General features: G+C 35.4%; 1 protein-coding gene across 1 annotated transcript in view; it reads left to right on the top strand.

Annotated features, from left to right (window-relative positions):
* Window positions 1-6,024: 6,024 nt before the first annotated feature.
* The window catches only part of LOC123529846 (uncharacterized), a 66,437-nt gene continuing 50,169 nt past the window's right edge, over window positions 6,025-22,292 (top strand). The window contains exon 1 of the mRNA XM_045310402.2: window positions 6,025-6,168. Within this exon, the coding sequence (XP_045166337.2) occupies window positions 6,079-6,168 (90 nt within the window). The 5' untranslated portion in view covers window positions 6,025-6,078. The remainder of the gene's footprint in view (window positions 6,169-22,292) is intronic.

Raw genomic sequence — 22,292 nt, 5'->3', positions numbered from 1 at the left:
TGACGGAGCAAATTTTGATGTTTTTCTGCCCCTGAACTAATGTACAGTTTTCAGGTTTTATCCGTATCAAGTTGTTATTATTTACCCCATTGTTAGTGTCCCATGCTCGTCTAATCTGGATTTTCCCACCTCGAGTCCCTCTATACTGAATTAATCGAAACTCTTTCAATCTTTTGATAATCATGGGATTAGGTCTCTTTTGTGCACTTGGTAATTGTCCAATATTGTGCAACTCTGATCTTTTATAAATAATCCTCGGTGACATTCGCTCACTGAAACACATTATTGCTGCAGGCTATGCTGATATATGAAAGTTTGGCAATTTAATTGCAATAATGATTTTTTTAAAAATCAAAATAACTTCAAAATCACAATTATGATTCACCTTAAATTTACAACATTCCAACCACGACTAGATGATATCCAATATATCCAATTTTCAGAATTCTGAACAAAGTATAAATGTCAGAAAACTATCAATATTTGAGAGCACTGAAAAATGCAGCCTACACCTGGCGCATAAACAGATTTACTTACGGGCTACTAGGGGGTGAGACGGGTGTTGCACATTTCTTTACCTCTCATGGACAGACGCATTCCAAAACAAGGACAAAGGTCCAACAGGAAATGCCAAATTCAAGGAACGCAGCCGCCCGCCCATACAACACTCAATATGGAAATATGACTATGTGAAATAGTATACACGTACACAGTGGCCGAGCACATGTACAAATTAACACAAACGAATGCAATAACAACAAAAAATTAAGTGACAAGCAGACATAAAATATAGAGGATCTTACATGTCTTTACATATTGAATTTATTGAACGAGTTGAATAAAATAAAATAATATCATACGATGCTGTACCGAGCATTTTATTTTTTCTTCAACGGATTAAAAATCAATGTAGAAAGACACAAAAGTAAGATTCTTCTTATTACATGTTAGCTTCCATCTTAACTACTATAAACAAAGTCAATTCGAACGGCAGTTCATATACTTGAAGCGATGCCATTACCCTATTGTTATATATTAGTCCACTTATACGACGTAAAACATGAAATAAATATGATGATGATGATGATAATTAATAATAATAATAATAATAATAATAATAATAATAATAATAATTCTTATTATTATTATTGTTTAGACTTTTTAAAATAAGTTTAGATATCAAAAAAATAAAATGTAATTTAAAGATGTATTCTGCTCATCTTTCATTGAAATATTTTATATTAAGATATTAACTTCAAATGCAGATAATCATCATCAAATATATTTAACTTCAATAAATATATAATAAATAGTCTATATTGAGCGACATTCATAATCAAATGTCATGTAGTAACAGCTGATTGTGTAAAAAAACTTCCAGTTTTTTTTATGATAGTACACATTTATACTGCTTTCAGCTGTACATGTATACAGTGTGTATTATTATTAAACGAATTCATCAGTGTTAATACACATATATTTGTTTATTCTATATATACATAAACTACTGGTAGTATTTTTTTCATGTTTTCAAATATGAAATTTGGCTCTAGTATACCTTTAAGTGATTGTAAAGTAAATATGATTACATTTATATAGTTCCAGAGTCATTTATAAACAGTACAACTGCCTAAATATATTGTATACAGTATATTGAATAAATACATATCTAGTACATCACATAGTTTGAATATACTCTATGGATAAGAAATTCAGCAAGACTTCTTGGTCGAGGTCGCGATCTGACCAAAACTTTCATATAAATGTTTTATAACATTAGTTGTAAATGGCATGCTGATTTTCATATTTGTTCTCTAAATTGTATTAGTTTAAAAGAAATCTAGCATTTTATTTTTTTACATATTTTTTTTTTTTTTGCTCTTTCAAAAAGCGATTATCAAATGTACAACGTGGCAGTCCAATATATTTACGTACTCAATACAATATATTCATGATATTTATACATGTAGGACTTTTTCACGAACTCGCATGTTCACGAAACTATAAAGGCCGTTGATCTATGAAATTCAGTGTCAATAAACTCTTGTAGAACTGTTCATTCTGGCTAAGTTTTCATTATCAGTCGTTTTGATCAAATGGCATTAAGTAGAGTCATAGACCTTATGTTAAAAATCTACAGGCAACTTCCAGAGCACCAAAGAAAACTCCGCGAAGAACCACAGAAACCCACACCTGTCCTCTAATCGAACAATCAAACCCCATACTGGTCAATTGTAAAGACTTAAAACTAAATATGCAGTGTGCCTCAGAACAATACGGTCATCGCCGTTAATAATGTTCGGAAATGGTTCAATCAAACCGAGCCTGCAGCATTTTCATTTTTGTCGTGTTGAGCGACCTGCGGAGTTTCCTCTTTTTCTATTTTACTTGAAATATAATAAATGCATATCTGGAAATAAGGTAATACTTATAGGCTGCTAGGGGGTGAGGCGGGTGTTGCACATTTCTTTACCTCTCATGGACAGACGCATTCCAAAACCAGGACAAAGGTCCAACAGAAAATGCCAAATTCAAGGAACGTAGCCACCCGTACGTACAACACTCAATATGGAAATATGAGTATGTGAACTAGTATACACGTACACAATGGCCGAGCACATGTACAAATTAACACAAACGAATGCAATAACAACAAAGAATTAAGTGACAAGCAGACATAAAACATACTTGAAAAAAGAACACAATTTGGTACTGCTTTGGAATGGCAAAAACACCATTGGGTAGTTTAGACTAGTCCTCACTATTTAAGCTCTACCATTTCCCTATAATAAAAGACAGGGTAAATAAAATTACTCCCTGCAGGGTGAATCACTGACACATTCAACAGTAACCAAAGGAACACATTGTAAAACACAAAATCTGCTCATGCAAAGATTCAAAACTCATGTATGTACTCGATGACTTTGCATAAGCCAGAGCACCGAAGAACACGACGAAGCAGGGCAGGGGAAAAACTCAAAGACTGTGATTAAAGAGCTAGCTACCGCGGAAAAATACCTTGAAGTTGTCACAGAAGCGTCTTTAGATTACCTTTGAATTCAATCACTAATTCTGAATTCTGAATTACGGCGATAGAATTTAGCAAACGATTTACGAAGTTTATGATAACCATGAAAGCTCATTTACTTTTAATCGTTCTGAAAACCATTCAGATGATGGAAACTTATTTCACCGATAAAGAAGATCGAGAGCTAGTTTTGTGCGGCGAACATTTAATTATTAGATTTCATATCGTGAGATATAAAATGAGAGAGTTACGTTTAATATGACTTAAACTTCTCTGAGCCTCAGGCAATGAAATATAAACCAGCTGAATTCGAAAAGTCCAAAATGTGCTATCGTAATGGCGTACGGAGAGGTTATAGGGTATTTTCACTTGGGTGGCAATAAAGGTAACAACTGAGATTAGATTTTGCCTAGATTTTATTGTGGATACATTTTTTTTTCATTAAGGTAGAACAATGTCGTATTTGGTGACGATACAAGATACACTAATCTTTTTTACGTCAAATATAGTACAACAAAAACATTAGTTCATGAGCTATTTACCGACAAACAAAGAAAACAGAAATTAACAAAAATAAAGCGGCTAAAAAGAAAGATAAGCAAAAGTTTAGGCATATTAAAACACAAATTACATTGCAGCTGTTAAGAATGGCATGGTTATATGATTAAAAAGAAACTTAAATACATAGCACATATAAGCACAAACCTGGAAAAAAATAAGTACATAAGTAAAAGGGAAATGACTTACTTATTATGCACTACATATTGAGTTTATTGCATAGAAGGCGCTAATTTTGGCAGCAACTATAATATTATATAAAAGAATAAAAGACAAAATAAGTTTTTAAAGGCATTTTAAGATTTAATGAATGCTAGTAGCATATTTACTAAGATTGGTATGGCCTTTAGCACCTTCCTCTAGATCATATAAAAACACATAAAAGACTTAAGTTTAAAATATCAACAAACTAAGTTTAAACAAACAACAAACAAACAGTACACTGTCTCTTCTGCAAACCAGATCACTTGGTTCTTACTGACGTTTAAATGTTTGAAGTGAATCTCAGTGTTATATGTGTAGTATACCAAGTCACATCAGTGTAATTTTGATATACTTTTGCAGAAAACAAACGCGACAGGAAAAATCTCTTTGAAGACACTTTTCTCATTGTTTCATGTCTGATTTTATTAACAACATCAGTCTGTCGTGACTATGTGGATTATCCCCGTACTTTGACACAGTGTTGTTATATTTACCGGCCCTTTGGGATCATGGAATACATTTATTTTTACTATAATAGAATTCGAATTAAGCAGGTGCTAGGGAGCGCGAGGGGTGTTTCATTACCTCTAATGAACAGACTTTATCAAACCGAGTCTGGCATGCTTCCAAGGGATTTTTTTATTGATTGTATTAAGGTAATTCATAAAAATGAGGTTCATAGTCAGACAGTGTTACCACTGGACCGCTGCGTCCGCTCCTAACGTAAGTAATTATTGCAGCAATAGCTGCAAACATCCAAACAGAAGCGCCTTGAGTTCAAATGGTAGTCTGTAACAAAGGGGTCTGACACGTGTGGGTCACCTTAATATGGCATAATAAATAGTCCCAAGCCACTGGGACAAAAACATGGGTCAATGCATATATAACTTGACAGTTATCTATGCATTGACCCATGTTTTTGCACAGACCCATGTTTTTGTCCCAGTGGCTTGGGACTATTTATTATGCCATATTAAGGTGACCCACACGTGCCAGATCCCTTTGGTCTGTAATGGTCGTGAAATTTATTTAAGACTTTGGAAGGGGCTAGAAGTTGAGGGCCTCCGTGGCCGAGTGGTTAAGGCTGCTGACTTCAAATCACTTGCCCCTCATCGATGTGGGTTCGAGCCTCACTTGGGGCGTTGAATTCTTCATGTGAGGAAGCCATCCAGCTGGCTTACGGAAGGTCGATGGTTCTACCCAGGTACCCGCTCATGATGAAATAATGCATGGAGGGGCACCTGTGGTCTTCCTCCACCATCAAAAGCTGGCAAGTCGCCATATGACCTATAAATGTGTCGGTGTGATGTTAAACCCAAAAGTTGATACAAGGTACAAATTACCTTATTTTAAGTCGGATACAACATAACACTTCAACATTAGCTCATGAACTACTTTGCGACAAACATATATAAAATGGACAATACACAAGTGCTACCAGACAAAGTATTGTCTAAAACATGACTTAAATATTTGACAGATTTCTGTGACAACACTATTACCACACTTGATAGAAAATTCTTCTATTTGTTTTAACTTTCTCTTACTCCCAAAAAGAATACATTCTGTTTTCCCTAAATGCAGAGAGATTTTCTTATCAATAAGCCAATATTGCAATTTTCAAGTTCCATGTCAAGTTTTTTACTAATTTCACTCAGATTTCTATGTGAAAAAAATGATAGCACTATCATCCGCATACAATAGTAATTTGCATTCATCATTAATACTGATTGACATATCATTTACATAGCATAAAAACAGCAGGGGACCCAGGATACTACCCTGGGGAACCAAACACGTAATATTTTCTAAATTTGAAAAAGTACCATTATATGAACCTGCAGTTTTTACCAGTTAAATATGAACTAAACCATGCAACAGATTCCACCCCCATAGCTTCTAGTTTGTTACATTATATAGTATGATTTACAGTGTCAAATGCTGTTTGTAAATCAAGCATAACAATGCCTGTATATAAGCCGTTGGCAGTCTGGGTTCTTATGTGATCTGTGAGATGAACTTGGCAGGAATCTGTCGAATAGTTTGTTCTGAAACACGACTGAAATTCATACAACAATTTGTTTGACACCAAATAAGATTCTTATTGATTATAAACATTATATTTTTTTTGATACAATACACAAAATACTAACAGGTCTATAATTGCCAACATCAGTTTGACTAGACATGAAATAAAGATGGAATAGTATTTAGGGTATACAGCCTTTTTAATTTTCACACTAACCCTTTATCTTAACACCGTTAATTTCGCGGGAAAAGACAACAACATGGACCGAGAAATCAGTTGCGAGGAAAGACGACGTCAAAATATTGCCGACAATAAACGTATTTTAGCAGAGATCGGTTTAATAAACCCGGTTAGTAGTTTCATTGTACGAAATATAGTCCGAATCAGTTAAAGTAAACCAGGTAGCAATAGCCTGGTTTCTCATGATACCGGGGTACTTAACATGCGCAAAACGAACGAAACTAAAGAAAACAATTCACCTCAGTTCTTTATTTCTTTGCTGCTTCCTACATCCTTCCTCATTATTATAATGAATTGAAAACTTTAATTATCTGGTTATTGTTTATTAATTCCCGACGAGTATGATGCCATGTTGAAATCTGACAAGTCAAAGTTGTTTCCCATGATACCGGTGTAATCATGAAAAAGTGTCAACTATGGAAAGCCTGATACACAATGATATTAATATTTCTCAAAACTTCGGGTAAGTTTACAGTCTATGATTTCAGACAAATTTCAAGTTTTTTTTTCAACACAAAAAGAACACTGAACAATCCTACATTTAGGGTGCATATTACCAAAGATATACTTTTTCCAAGTGATATCAAGATCTTTTCTTTTAGACCTAGATCTATCTAAGTCAAAAATTTTGGCAAGAATTTCACCAGAGCTACCATATTAAAGAGTAGCAAAGTTATCTTGTGAGAGTATACATTAAAATCTTTTAAATGACAGACCCATATATATATCAACTGGGGCTTAATTGGGTATCATTGTATTTTGCATATTGCTGTAATTCCATTAATTTTGCCTGAACGGCTTGTCATACTTCCATTTCTAAGAAATGACCTAAATATAGAAACAACATGGCTTCCGTTTTGGTGACGTCATCAGCATTATGTCAGACGAAATTTTCGCTAAAAATTCAAGATGAAAAACATTGTTTACAGGAGATATAGATGTTTTTTTGACACATGGGGTGGGGACCAAAGGTGAAAAAATCATGTTTTAGATGTTTTTTATTAAAAGGTAATCAAATCACCAGTAATCCTTACATTTTCACAAAAAAAATGTGCGATAGGAAGAGGGGCTTCCGGTTTACTCTGCTAATTATGTCAACATCCAGTAGGCGGGGCTAACATAAAAGTTTCGCGAGAAAACTGTTTACACCGGTATCATGGAAGCCCCAGTACCATGAGAAAGGAGTATACTCTGCGGCTGGATTAGGCGGGCCGTTTCGCCCACAGGTAGCCTGCGGCTGGACATACAGCCGTAGTGTTTTGACTGTTATTTCTCATATTTGAAATTATTATGTTCTCCTTCAAAGAAAGAGGGTATATTGTTTTGCAGATGTCGGTCGGTCCGTAGACCAATCCGTCTCCAGATGAGAACTCGAGAAACCTTGGGCCTAGGATCATGAAAGTTGATAGGGAGGTTGGTTATGACTAGTAACTCGTGACATAATTGTCACTTTCATTTCATTTCGTTTCAGTCTGATATCACGTGCAACTCCGCCACGTCTGAATACAGGCCTAATCATTAGTTATTAAAATATGAACAGTGAACAGTAATGTTATTTGAAATGTTCTTCTTAAAAAAAAAAACCTATCAAATATATGCATGAACGTACAGCATTTAGCACAGCGTGAAGTCAAACTTGATTTGTTCGGAAGTGATTCACACGATGGTCATGCCGATTAGTATTCTTATCCGCACGACGGGTGTTTCGGTAGCGTTTCTATTTTTGGCGTAAGGTATATCTTAGTTAAAAATACTAGCTGTTATAGCATCATGATTAATTCATCAATTGCAAATAAGTCAAAAGAATGCAAAGAACACATATTCTTGCATAATTAATAACAGTTAGTTAGCATACCTTTATGACGTTATTTTACTTTTCATATTATGTTTTAAATTAAATAAATCGTGTGCAAGTGATTCAACATAATGATGGCAGTTGCTTGCAAAAATTGTACTTTATGGAGATCTGATAAGTCTTTAAAAAATTGTTCCAGGTAGCATGCTAAAATAGATAGGGTAGGTACGTCCGATTTTTTAAAATTATTTTTTAAGAGACATCAGAAAGTTGATTTCTAACATCACTGACCATGTTTAAAGCATAAAAAGTGCAGTTTTATAACTTCTTGTTAAAGAGTTGTTCAAAAAAAATCTCCAAGGAATAAACGGAATACTTCAGAAAAGATAAACAAAATTTCACATATGTATACAGTATTTTCAGTTGTATCAGTAACCAGGGTTTTCCCTGACGCACAAATCCTGCGTCACAGTCACACTTTTCTGAGAAATGAGCCGCAAAAATAAATTCAGTGCGTCACAGTGGACGCAATTTCTTGAAAATCTAAATCAGGCCAATATTGTTTTTACAAAGAGTGATTTTCTGAAAATGTACTTTCAGTTTCATAAGTATATGCAGACTGTGTGACCGATTTTCTATATTTGCGTCGATTCACATTTCACAAATTTAATACCCAGTCCGATACTTTGACTGATTAACTCTTTGTAACAGTTGTTATCGCTGCTCGCTACTTGTACCAGTGGTACCAGTCTGCTGTTTACTAAAAATTAAAATGGCTCAAAAGCAAAGCAAGCTGATGATTATGACGTCGGCAGCAAGTACAGTAGGACCCAGCGGTTCAAATAACCTGTTTCTACTATAACACTGCCTGGTAAAAGTACTAAAACCTATTTAAGCACACATATAAATAAAAAGTCAAACATCAGCTGTTTTTAGCTCAACTATTCAAAGAATAGTCTAGCTATTCTACTCACCCTGGCGTCGGCGTCGGCGTCACACCTTGGTTAAGTTTTTGCATGCAAGTACATACAGCCATCAATTAAAGGCATATAGCTTTGAAACTTATTTTTGAGTCGGCTAAACGATGTAATCGTTTTGACGAGTCCTTGCTATCCAGCGATTCTCTAAGTCTAAATGGACCAAATAACACAGTGAAGCGATGTAGTTCCATTAGATTTCTCAAACTTCAAACAGTTCACTGCAAGAATGAAATTAAGTTGCGTGAATTCCCTTTGCTATGACCAATATACGATGTAATCTGTCATATTTATGACTTTTAATTGTGCAATACTCGAATGTAACTCATTAAGCATAAATGTGCATTTTATGAATTGCGCAGGCTTACAAAGCTTGCGTAACATCCAGCGAAAGACAAAAAATAGTTCCACAGGGCTCCAGATAAGATGCGTATTAGCGTAAATTACGTATAGAAATAATGCAAATACGCATGTCTAATAATTTCTAAACGTATATAAAATTACAGAAATGCACACAATGCTTTTTTAAAAACAAAATCTGAATCATCTGGATGCGTTAGGTAACATAGCCGATCCCGATCAGCCTTAATTCTCCCACATTGAACGTATACACGCATCGTATGATTTCTATAAACTTTGCGTGGGTTTCTACACACACACACATGAATTTTGCAGTCAGTAAACGGATAAATTATCGGAAGAAGAAGCTCTTACTGGTTTGTTTAGTTACTACAGATATTAAAAATGATTTTAATTCTTATTTTTCGAGAAATAAACAAATCGGCGAAACATTAAATTGTATTTTCTTGTAGTTTTTGAAATCGAAAGTAGATCGTCTATGTTTGGCGAAATGAAACAACTTTTTTATGAGAAGATTTAAATAAGAGGTAATTTAACCGTAAACTTCAATGTCAGATACTGCCAATTGCTGCTAAATGTCTTCGTATCATCACAATTTGTAAAATATATTGTTGAAACTGGAGAAAAGTGTAATCGTATCCGGATATAATATTTTGGGTAAATATCGAGCTGTGTTATGAAATTTTAAGAAAAAAAACTAAAAACAAACAGAAACTGGTAGACTATACTGTCAGTACATCAATCATTAGCCGACTCAGGCCATTCAGGCCTTTGATTTCTTTTTCTAGGTCAATTACCAACCTCTCTGGGTCAAGTCCCATAACTCTGACATGTATTTTGAGCAAATTATGCCCCCTTTTGGACTTAGAAAATTTTGGTTAAAGTTTTAGATGCAAGTTACTATCTCCAAAACTAAAGCAGATATTGATCTGAAACTTCACATGTGTCTTCGGGGTTATAAAACTAGTTGATAGCAGCAAGTCCCATAACTCTGACTTTCATTTTGGCCAAACTATGTCCCCTTTTGGACTTAGAAAAATTCTGGTTAAAGTTTTGCGTGCAAGTACATACAGCTATTTCTAAAAGGCATATAGATTTGAAACTTATTTTTTCTTTTTCTAGGTCAGTTACCAACCTCACTGGGTCAAGGCCCTAACTCTGACATGTATTTTGAGCAAATTATGCCCCCTTTTAGACTTAGAAAATTTTGGTTAAAGTTTTACATGCAAGTTACTATCTCCAAAACTAATGCAGATATTAATTTGAAACTTCACATGTGTCTTCTGGGTTATAAATCTAGTTGATAGCAGCAAGTCCCGTAACTCTGACTTTCATTTTGGCCAAATTATGCCCCCATTTGGACTTAGAAAATTCTGGTTAAAGTTTTGCGTGCAAGTACATACAGCTATTTCTAAAAGGCATATAGATTTGAAACTTATTTTTTCTTTTTCTAGATCAATTACCAACCTCACTGGGTCAAGTCCCATAACTCTGACATGTTTTTTGAGCAAATTATGCCCCCTTTTAGACTTAGAAAATTTTGATTAAAGTTTTACATGCAAGTTATTATCTCCAAACTAATGCAGATATTGATTTGAAACTTCACATGTGCCTTCGGGGTTATAAAACTAGTTGATAGCAGCAAGTCCCATAACTCTGACCTTCATTTTGGCCAAATTATATCCCCTTTTGGACTTAGCAAATTCTGGTTAAAGTTTTGCGTGCAAGTACATACAGCTATTACTAAAAGGCATATAGATTTGAAACTTATTTTTTCTTTTTCTAGATCAATTACCAACCTCACTGGGTCAAGGCCCATAACTCTGACATGTATTTTGAGCAAATTATGCCCCCTTTTAGACTTAGAAAATTCTGGTTAAAGTTTTACATGCAAGTTTCTATCTCCAAAACTAATACAGATATTGAATTGAAACTTCACATGTGCCTTCGGGGTTATAAAACTAGTTGATAGCAGCAAGTCCCATAACTGATATGCATTTTGGTCAAATTATTCCCCCTTTTGAACTTAAAACTCTTTTGATATTTAACCTTTTTGGGTAATATTTTCCTGCTTCTGGGACAATATTTCGAATAGTCGAGCTTGGCTGTCTTACGGACAGCTCTTGTTATCATTTATTTTTATTCAGCTAGTGAGGCCTGACAAATATGAGGAATTTACACTTCAGTCTGTATAATCACTAGTATGAGTAAAACTAAGTTTTATTCAAAATACTAAAAGTATATCTGTATGACCCCCAAAATTTGGAAATGTGGGTCACCAGATGTGAAACACTGGAGGTCACAATGACCCTCATTTTCAAAAGTAAAGGGAAAACACTGAGTAACGAAAATAATCGACATAACTTTCAGTCACGACCGTCGTGCGAATAACGAAAATAATCGGCAGGACGGTCGTGCGGATAAGGAAAATTATCGGCACGACCGTCGTGCGGATAGCCTCAGCCTCTGCCGATTTGTTCACCAAAGTTTATTCCGTGTATTCGTGAAGGAACAAGGACATGAGAATATATATGAATAGACCTCTCCCAATATCTGTTTTGTTATCAAATTTTTTAATTTAACATTAGATTGTTGTAAATGTACAACTAATATTGTGCTGATACATTTAGAATTAGCCGAGACGTGCCCATCAGGTATTTGTACCTGATTATGAATGAAATGCAGGGCTCACGCTGTCAGTTGCCATTAACGCCATTTGTGATTATTTTATTTAAATGGCGAATATTTTTAGCTCGACTATTCGAAGAATAAGTAGAGCCATCCTACTCACCACGGCGTCGGTGTCACACCCTGGTTAAGTTTTTCGTACCAGTCCTTATTTTGACAAAGTCTTTTGAGATAAAGCTTTGAAACTTTCAACACTTGTTTACAATCACCATGTCCAGTTAAAGGCAAGAGTGCATAACTCTGTCAAGCATTTTGACTGAATTATGGCCCCTTTTGACTTAGAAATCTTGGTTAAGTTTTTTGTACCAGTTCGTATTTTGACAAAAATTTTTGAGATAAAGCTTTGAAACTTTCAACACTTGTTTACCATCACCATGTCCAGTTGAAGGCAAGAGTACATAACTCAATCAAGTATTTTGGTTGAATTATTGCCCCTTTTTGACTTAGAAATCTTGGTTAAGTTTTTCATACCAGTCTACATTTTGACAAAGTCTTTTGAGATAAAGCTTTGAAACTTTCAACACTTGTTTACCATCACCATGTCCAGTTGTAGGCAAGAGTACATAACTCCATCAAGCATTTTGGCTGAATTATGGCCCCTTCTGACTTAGAAATCTTGGTTAAGTTTTTCGTACCAGTTTATATTTTGTGTGAAGTGTTTGACATATGGCTTTGAAACTTTTATATCTTGTTCAGTATTATAGTCTATATCAATAGGCAAGAGTACATAACTCTGTCATCTTTTTTGGCTGAATTATGGCCCTTTTTGAACTTGGAAATTGGTTCTGTTTTCGTATATGTCCATGTTTTGTCAAGACTATTTGACATATGGCTTATAAACTTTAAACATTTGTTTATCATTATGATTTTAATCTGTAGGCAAGAGTACATAACTCTGACGACTCACTGTTTTGGCTGAATTATGGCCCTTTTTGGACTTTGAAATTTTTGTCAAAACTATTTGAACTGTGGCTTTGAAACTTTTAACACTAGTATATCAACATGATTTCCATCTGTAGGCATGTGTACATAGCTCTCTCAACTATTTTGACTGAATTATGACCCTTTTTGGACTTGGAAATTAGTTAAATTTTTTATACAAGTCCATATTTTGCCTAACATAAAACTTATTATATTTGCCATCATGGTCACACATTGCCATTTACTGCAAGACTAATTGAAATCCACAAATACAGGAAAATTTTTTGTTTAATCCATTTTTTTCTTTTGTCTGAAAATCTATGGAAATATTTTGACCCCATTCTTCAATCAATTCTTCGAATAATCGAGCGCGCTGTCATCCGACAGCTCTTGTTTCATTTTGGCGACAGGAATTGGCGATTATTTTATTTAATAGCTACATAAATAATTATGCCAAGTGAGACAGTAACTTGCGATCAGCTTATGTAGAAAATCCATAAAACGGACTGTTTATTACCTCGTGTATTCCAAACATGTGTCAACTATGCAGATAACATTGCCTAAGGGCGTAGGATGCAGACGACAATTAAACCGGAAGTCAATCTTACTAATCTATCAATCAGATTGAACTGGCAGGATACTTTTTGGGAACATTTTCAAATGCCAAAGCAAATTTTCTTCAACTCTATATTCTGCAGACGACATTTGTTTGTACAATGAAAACCTAAATTGCCGTCTATAGTTACCGCTAATTTAATTATCTGTAAAAACATATTAATATAAACTAACCTAACTGCCGACAATTGCAAAATATCTTTAATCAGAATCTAGTAGGTTAGATCGAGTATAGATCTGTGTGTTTTTAATATGAAATGCAGTTGTTCGTAGTGAAAAAATCTTTTCTTTTCTTTTATCGAATTTCCAGAATTTGAAAAGAACGTGAATGTGAATGTTGAAATATAGGCCAGATATTTTTTAAAGCTAGTTTATTTTTTTTACCAAGACAATTCTGGCATTATAAATGTGAAATATTGGGAAACCCAGGTATTGTTTCTATTTTTAGAAACATGGCCGATACGGGCAAGATTAAAAAAATGAACAAATAAATTTGCTTGCATACTGTCATTTATAGCGTAAGTGAAAACATTCTAAAACACTTTAAAAAAAATAGTATATTTATTGAATAAAGCATCAAAAACTTGTTGACAAAAAACTGTAATTCAGTAGTGTGCATAGATATCACGTATATTCGCGATCCGATTGTTTTGTACTTTTTGGGCAATTTTAGTGCATTTGTGGTCAAAAGAATCATGATAGCTGCCTTAATCGGTGTCCTGTAAATGCATTCAAAATCCATCAGAATATAGCATTTTAAACAAGAAGAATGACTTTGTTCGGAGCATTTCTTCTTCATGCATGGAGGGATTTTGATGTAACTTGACACAATTGTACACCATCATGAGACAGAGTGTCATGCGCAGGTCCCTTCTTTAGAATTACTTCCTATTGTTGTTACTATATATAGCTTATACATGTATTGTAACCTTTTCATTACTAGCCGTAGAGAAAAATCGAAACCACTTTTCTGTAGTATGACATGCATGTAACATCCAGTTTTGAGGTGTATTTTGACCTATCTCTACCTGGTTAGGATTTTTAGTTTTCAACTGTCCGTCCAGGGTTCGCACAGACTTGAAAACTCCTTGAATTTCAAGCTGCTAGATGAAAAGTGCTTGAACTTGAAAAAACCTCGTTAAAACTCCTTGAATTCGTTTCTTGCCTTGAAAACTGCTTGAAAAGTGCTTGATTTTATGATAAAAGGCCTTGAATTTCCTTCTTCAGAAATTTTGGTCAGCTTAATAAAAATAGATCGTAAAAGACGCTTTGTTATATGTACGCATCGCCATGTTTTATGTCTACATAACCTATGTGTACTGTACGATTCGGGTTTTAAACAGACTGGGACTAGGAAAATTACGACATGTAAAAATTACGGACACCATTTCCGTTACCGATATTGAAGAAAATGTTGTGTATTTTCAACAAAAAGTGGCTTGTATCCTATCCATGGCTGGTCGAGCACGAAAACAAACGGAAAGCCATGTGCAAATATTGTAACAAAGTTATTGACATTAGTTCAATGGGTGAATCGGCGCTGAAATCGCACGTCAAGTCTGAGAAGCACAAGTAAAATGTACCTGATCTTGAGTCACCCACGGCCACTCTTGATGTGTTTACTATTCCACCTTCGCCCCCAGCAGCCAGAGGCACCTAAAACTTGATCTTATATGACATGATAAGTCGCTGTTGATGTAAGAAGTGTTGATCAATTGTTTGCCAGTCATTTTGTGTGTGATAAAGTGTTGATCAATTGCAAATTGGAACTTTTTAGAAAAACTTATATCACGTTATAATAATTTTGGATGTAAGAAGTGTTCACCAATTGTAAGCCAGTCATTTCGTGTGTAATAAGTGCTTGTTCAATTTTTTGCTTATTCTTGAAAACGTAATAAAACTCCTTAAAAACTCCTTGAAAACCCCTTGAATTTTTTGTCAGTCTGGCTGTATGAACCCTGCCGTCCGTTTGTTAGTTTGTACGTTAGTTCATCACAACGTTAAGTTTTTGCATGAAGGCACTTTACTCGCGAATCACTGCACCCAGGACCTTCAAACTTCACGTGCTGATAGTACTTACATGGGTGAAAGTTTTCCGTATTATGACGGAATTCCAGGGGGTTTTTTTTACCAGGAGGGGAAGGGGCCCAGGCCTCTGATTTGGGGGAAAAAAACAACTCGGTATTTGGGCAAAGGGGAATAAAAAACCTGATGTGAAGTCAATTTTTGGGGAAAACTGCATGATTTTAAAGAAATTTTCTGAGGGGAAGGGGCCTATAAACGGCCCCTAGTATAAAGAAAACACCTGGAATTCCGTATTTTGGACCTTCCCAAAGGTCGTTTTTCCAAATCGTGTAAATCCGATGAGATTTTCAGCGGGGGGGGGGGGGGAGTCAAGTCAACTCGTCCCCTAGTCATTGTTCCAGTGCGGTCGTCTATCAATGGCAAAATAATGACATTCATATTTTCCAGGATGCTAAAAATAGCGCTGATTGCAACAATTTCATCGTCCTTTTCCGTTAGGAATACCGTAGATAACATTATTCGATAGCCAAAAAAAAACCGAACACTGGCGATAATTCATCCAAAAATAGACAGTAGATCGGTTATTTCCGCGGATAAGACTGAAGATTCTATTTGAAATTTCCGTGTGTAACCATTTGTAACCGATGGTAAACGAATCATTTCAGCACGCGTGATACTTTATAATTCATCCAAAAATAGACAGTAGATTGGTTATTTCCGCGGATAAGACTGAAGATTCTATTTGAAATTTCCGTGTGTAACCGTTTGTAACCGATGGTAAACGAATCATTTCAGCACGCGTGATACTTTATGACCTCATTTTACGACAACCAAAAACCTGTTAATCGGAGGCAAACGAATGTTCACAATATTAAAGAAATTGACCAATCTGACCGTCATGAAGTTTCTACCAACGGGTTAAAACACCAAGGAGATTGAGAAACAAGCCAAGAACAAAATTTAACGGCGATGGCAGTTGTCCGAGTTAGATTCTGAGGGGTTGGAATGGTCTAATATAGTGACAGATAGATATTTGCTGTGTTGCATATTGCACAAACGATTAATTACAAATCCAGTGGAAAGAAAGGCATCAGACTTTAGTTAGATTCCGAGGGGTTGAAATGGTCTGATAGATCTGGAACAACTGGATAGATAGATATTTGCTGTGTTGCATATTGCACAAACGATTAATAACAAATCCAGTGGAAAGAAAGGCATCACGCCTCAGTCACAATCAAATGCATTTTTTTGTTTCACTTGGGGTCAAAAATAAAAGTTTGTAAAACTCTTTTATTTTGAAATGTTAATTTACCATATACCTTGGTTCTACAAAAGCAATGATAGTTGTCGCTGTCTGATAGTTCGACAATATTTTTTTTTCGATATAAAGATGAATCTTCAGGAAAAAAATAAAACAGACATGACCATTTTTAAAGGACTGTTTTATTCAAATAACTCTTTAAGACCCTACAAAATTGTTACCACATGATAAGGTACATAAAAGTAATGTAGAAAACCCCAAAAACTAATACATTACACAAAGATTTGTAGTTATTATCTTCTTTTGAAGTTCAAAATTCTAGAAATTTTTGTTTACTACTTGCTTTCAGTTTTTGCATACCTTTTGAAATGCATTTATTCAACTCAAATATGTTATTTTCTAAAAATTCAGTCATTTCTCTTTAAATAATGGTCTCATTTTTGTGATTACGACTATGTTTGGCAGAGATATCGCAATTTTTAAAATGAAAGCCGAAATTTACCCAAGAAGTCTACGGACAAGACATCATCGCCAAGTGCTTTCTACATAGGTTTTAGAAGACAGTCTTTTAGTTCTGTTGAACTTTTTATGTTTAAAATGATCAAGAACAAGTAAATAACAAACAAATTTATGAAAAGAAGTATAATTGACGGTCTTCGGAATGTGTCTTCGAATAATTGAAGGATTTGAACAACTGTGACTAAATCAAAATGTCATTATGTGACAAGTTCTGTGCTATTGCTTACATAAATTAGGATTAATTGTTTTCATATTTCACTATATACTAAAAATAATGATACTTGGAAGGATCCTCACTGAAATAGGCTGTTAAAACTCTCCTTCAGCTTGGTGTCTATGGACAAGACATTTGACCATAATTTCTGTCTAAAAGACAGATAGGGTAATGATGTTTCTGATCAATGCTCATGCATTTAATGGGCTTAAGAACTGACCTTGCAGCCTGTTATGTACACCATTTAGACTATGTTTATTTATCTGTAATAACTTTTAACCTCAACTAAACAAAATAAACCACAATCTTCCTGAAATTGGATGGTGGAAGAAACCACCTGACTAGACTTTGTTGAGGCAAATACAATGTATATGTACATGCTGTTATCAACCATATCAATCAAGAAATGGTAAAAAGTATAAACACAAAGTTTAACATGATCATGAACTCTATGAGTTCATCTAAACATGTTCATTAAAGTAGAAACATTAAAGAAGTAGGAAGAACTTGTTAAACTTATAGCTCAGAACAACATCTTAAAAAGATTACAACTGTGTCTTAAATGGAAAACTAATGAAACAAACTCCCTTGCTGACTGCTTAAATAGCTGTATGTTGTAAAATACTCATATGACATTTATTCTGTGAGATCCATAACTCATACTAATATTTTAAGTAGTTCTGCAAAATAAAATTCCTGTGAATTTTAACCTGTTTACAGAATAATTAAATGTTCACTGTGATAAGTTTTTATGCCCCCGAAGGAAGGCATATAGTTTTTGAACCGTCTGTCTGTCCGTCGGTCTGTCGGTCTGTCAGTCTGTCGGTCCGTCCGCAATTTTCGTGTCCGGTCCATATCTTTGTCATCGATGGATGGATTTTCAAATAACTTGGCATGAATGTGTACCACAGTAAGACGACGTGCAGTGCGCAAGACCCAGGTCCGTAGCTCAAAGGTCAAGGTCACACTTAGACGTTAAAGGATAGTGCATTGATGGGCGTGTCCGGTCCATATCTTTGTCATCGATGGATGGATTTTCAAATAACTTGGCATGAATGTGTACCACAGTAAGACGACGTGCAGTGCGCAAGACCCAGGTCCGTAGCTCAAAGGTCAAGGTCACACTTAGACGTTAAAGGATAGTGCATTGATGGGCGTGTCCGGTCCATATCTTTGTCATCGATGGATGGATTTTCAAATAACTTGGCATGAATGTGTACCACAGTAAGACGACGTGCAGTGCGCAAGACCCAGGTCCGTAGCTCAAAGGTCAAGGTCACACTTAGACGTTAAAGGATAGTGCATTGATGGGCGTGTCCGGTCCATATCTTTGTCATCGATGGATGGATTTTCAAATAACTTGGCATGAATGTGTACCACAGTAAGACGACGTGCAGTGCGCAAGACCCAGGTCCGTAGCTCAAAGGTCAAGGTCACACTTAGACGTTAAAGGATAGTGCATTGATGGGCGTGTCCGGTCCATATCTTTGTCATCGATGGATGGATTTTCAAATAACTTGGCATGAATGTGTACCACAGTAAGACGACGTGCAGTGCGCAAGACCCAGGTCCGTAGCTCAAAGGTCAAGGTCACACTTAGACGTTAAAGATCATTTTTCATGATAGTGCATTGATGGGCATGTTCGGTCCATATCTTTGTCATTCATGCATGGATTTTAAAATAACTATGCATGAATGTGTGACACAGTAAGACGATGTGTCGCGCACAAGACCCAGCTTCGTAGGTCAAAGGTCCAAAACTCTTAACATCGGCCATAACTATTCATTCAAAGTGCCATCGGGGGCATGTGTCATCCTAATGTGTCAGCTAATGACTTACACATTATGCTTTTTTCTTAAAATTCCCAAGATACATTCTCTTCTTCTAGCCAGTAATATTTTTGATTAATATTGACCTTTTTCCATTATATAAGATAGTACGACAGGAGACAAAGTTTTTTTGACTATCTTTTTATCACATTTACTTCTTTTTTTTCATGTTATCACCTATATTAATATTATTTTCTTGGAAAAATACTGGAACAAATGTTAGTAACTCAAATCGTAAATCAAACTATGATTTCAAAATTCTAGACCTCTGCCTCTGATGCATGTGGGGAAGTTGGCAGTTACCTGCAGAGAACATGGTTGTACAGTACAGAATCAATTAACAATTGTTAAGTTACATAACTGAAATTCTGTTGAAAAAGGGCATTAAACCCCCCAAAAACAAACAAATCTAAATAGCTCTCATTTTTTGAAAGGGAGAAAGCTGAAAGAAGACTACGAGTAAATTGCTTGTAATTTCTTTTTTAAGATGATTTAAACTGCTTCAATTTTATGTGATTTCATTCAGTTACAGAATAAAAGTTGATAGGCAGATGAATAGAATGAAATCTTGAAAACCAATCACCATTTTATCTTGGCCCTGAAGAGCACAGAAATATACCATCTTGAGGCGATTATAACAAAATGTTAAGTTGAAAGTGGACAGCCCACGCCATGTCTAACAATAGATCCATACTCCACTAGAATATGACCAAATGTCAAATGATTTTGCTTCTATCTTCCCAATCTTTCTGTTTTACTACTAACTTGTAAAAGATTGGGGTTTTTTTGCATTTCAGTGTCTCTTGATTTATTTCAAAGAACTCTTGATATATTTCTAAGGTCCAGTGCTGGTTTTTATTGAAAACAGAAAATATATTGAATAGTATTTGTGCAATGTCTTGTCCGTAGACACTTCCATTGCATGCCTTGTTTTTGCCATAACAAAGGGAGGGTTAGAAAAAAATGTATTATTCCTTTTTTGACAGCTTTTAACATTTATATAAGTCATGTACAAGATTAAAACATATTCTATATCCATTGTACTTCTCAGACTCAGATTGTACACACAAGAATAAATGGGTAACATTTTGCATTTGGAAGAAGTAAGTTTCATTAGAAATATATTTATTCTATATTTTGTATAAACATTAGACCATCCTTAAAAAATTGTTTGTTTGCAGTAACGCGACCGACTCACGAAAATCGCCGCAACTCAAACAATTTTTTAACCCAAAACTCGGATTTTTTTTATCACTGCCATGTTTTTATTCTTTCCTGTTTCGTTATTAGTCCCCTACTGGTTGAAAACCAGTTTCGGGGACTATAGGAATGCGCTTTTCCGTCATTCCGTCATTCTGTCATTCTGTCATTCCGTCATTCTGTCATTCCGTCCGTCCGCAATTTCGTGTCCGGTCCATAACTCTTTTATCCATGAAGGGATTTTAATATTACTTGGCACAAATGTTCCCCATGATGAGACGACGTGTCATGCGCAAAACCGGGACCCCTAGCTTAAAGGTCAAGGTCACAATTGGAGGTCAAAGGTCAACAGGGCTTTTTTCCTGTCCGGTCCATAACTCTCCCATCCATGAAGGGATTTTAATATCACATGGCACAATTGTACCTCATAATAAGATGATGTGTCATGCACAACTTTCAGACCCCTAGCTCAAAGGTCAAGGTCACACTTAGCAGTCAAATGTTAACATGGCATGAACAGGGTCTGTTTCGTGTCCGGTCCATTACTCTTTCATCCATGAAGGGATTTTATTATTACTTGGCAAAAATGTTCCCCATGATGAGGCGATGTGTCATGCGCAAAACCCGCACCCCTAGCTCAAAGGTCAAGGTCACAATTTGAGGTCAAAGGTCAACAGGGCTTTTTTCCTGTCCGGTCCATAACTCTCCCATCTATGAAGGGATTTTAATATCAGTTGGCATAATTGAACCTCATAATAAGATGATGTGTCGTGCACAACTTTCAGACCCCTAGCTCAAAGGTCAAGGTCACACTTAGCAGTCAAATGTTAACATGGCATGAACAGGGTCTGTTTCCTGTCCGGTCTATAACTCTGTCATCCATGAAGGGATTTTGATATTACTTGGCACAAATGTTCCCCATTATGAGGCAACATGTCATGTGCAAAACCCGGACCCCTAGCTCAAAGGTCAAGGTAACAATTGGAGGCCAAAGGTCAATAGGGTTTTTAGCTCATCTGATTTTTTGAAAAAAAATGATGAGTTATTGTCATCACTTGAGCGGTTGTCGGCGTCGGCGTCTGCGTCGGCGTCTGCGTCGGCGTTGCCTGGTTAAGTTTTATGTTTAGGTCAGCTTTTCTCCTAAACTATCAAAGCTATTGCTTTGAAACTTGGAATACTTGTTCACCATCATAAGCTGACCCTGTATAGCAAGAAACATAACTCCATCTTGCTTTTTGCAAGATTTATGGCCCCTTTTGTACTTAGAAAATATCAGATTTCTTGGTTAAGTTTTATGTTTAGGTCAACTTTTCTCCTAAACTATCAAAGCTATTGCTTTGAAACTTGGAATACTTGTTCACCATCATAAGCAGACCCTGTACATCAAGAAACATAACTCCATCTTGCTTTTTGCAAGATTTATTGCCCCTTTTGGACTTAGAAAATCAGTTTTCTTGGTTAAGTTTTATGTTTAGGTCAGCTTTTATCCTAAACTATCAAAGCTATTGCTTTAAAACTTGCAACACTTGTTCACCATCATAAGTTGACCCTGTATAGCAAGAAACATAACTCCGTCCTGCTTTTTGCAAGATTTATGGCCCCTTTTGGACTTAGAAAATATCAGATTTCTTGGTTAAGTTTTATGTTTAGGTCAACTTTTTCTCTTAAACTATCAAAGCTATTGCTTTGAAACTTGCAACACTTGTTCACCATCATAAGCTGACCCTGTACAGCAAGCAACATAACTCCATCCTGCTTTTTGCAATACTTATTGCCCCTTTTGGACTTAGAAAATCATTTTCTTGGTTGAGTATTATGTTTAAGTCAA

This window comes from Mercenaria mercenaria, chromosome 13 (assembly GCF_021730395.1).
Source record: "Mercenaria mercenaria strain notata chromosome 13, MADL_Memer_1, whole genome shotgun sequence".
NCBI classification, from domain to species: Eukaryota; Metazoa; Mollusca; class Bivalvia; order Venerida; family Veneridae; genus Mercenaria; species Mercenaria mercenaria.
This window is presented reverse-complemented; position numbering and strand designations above follow the sequence as displayed.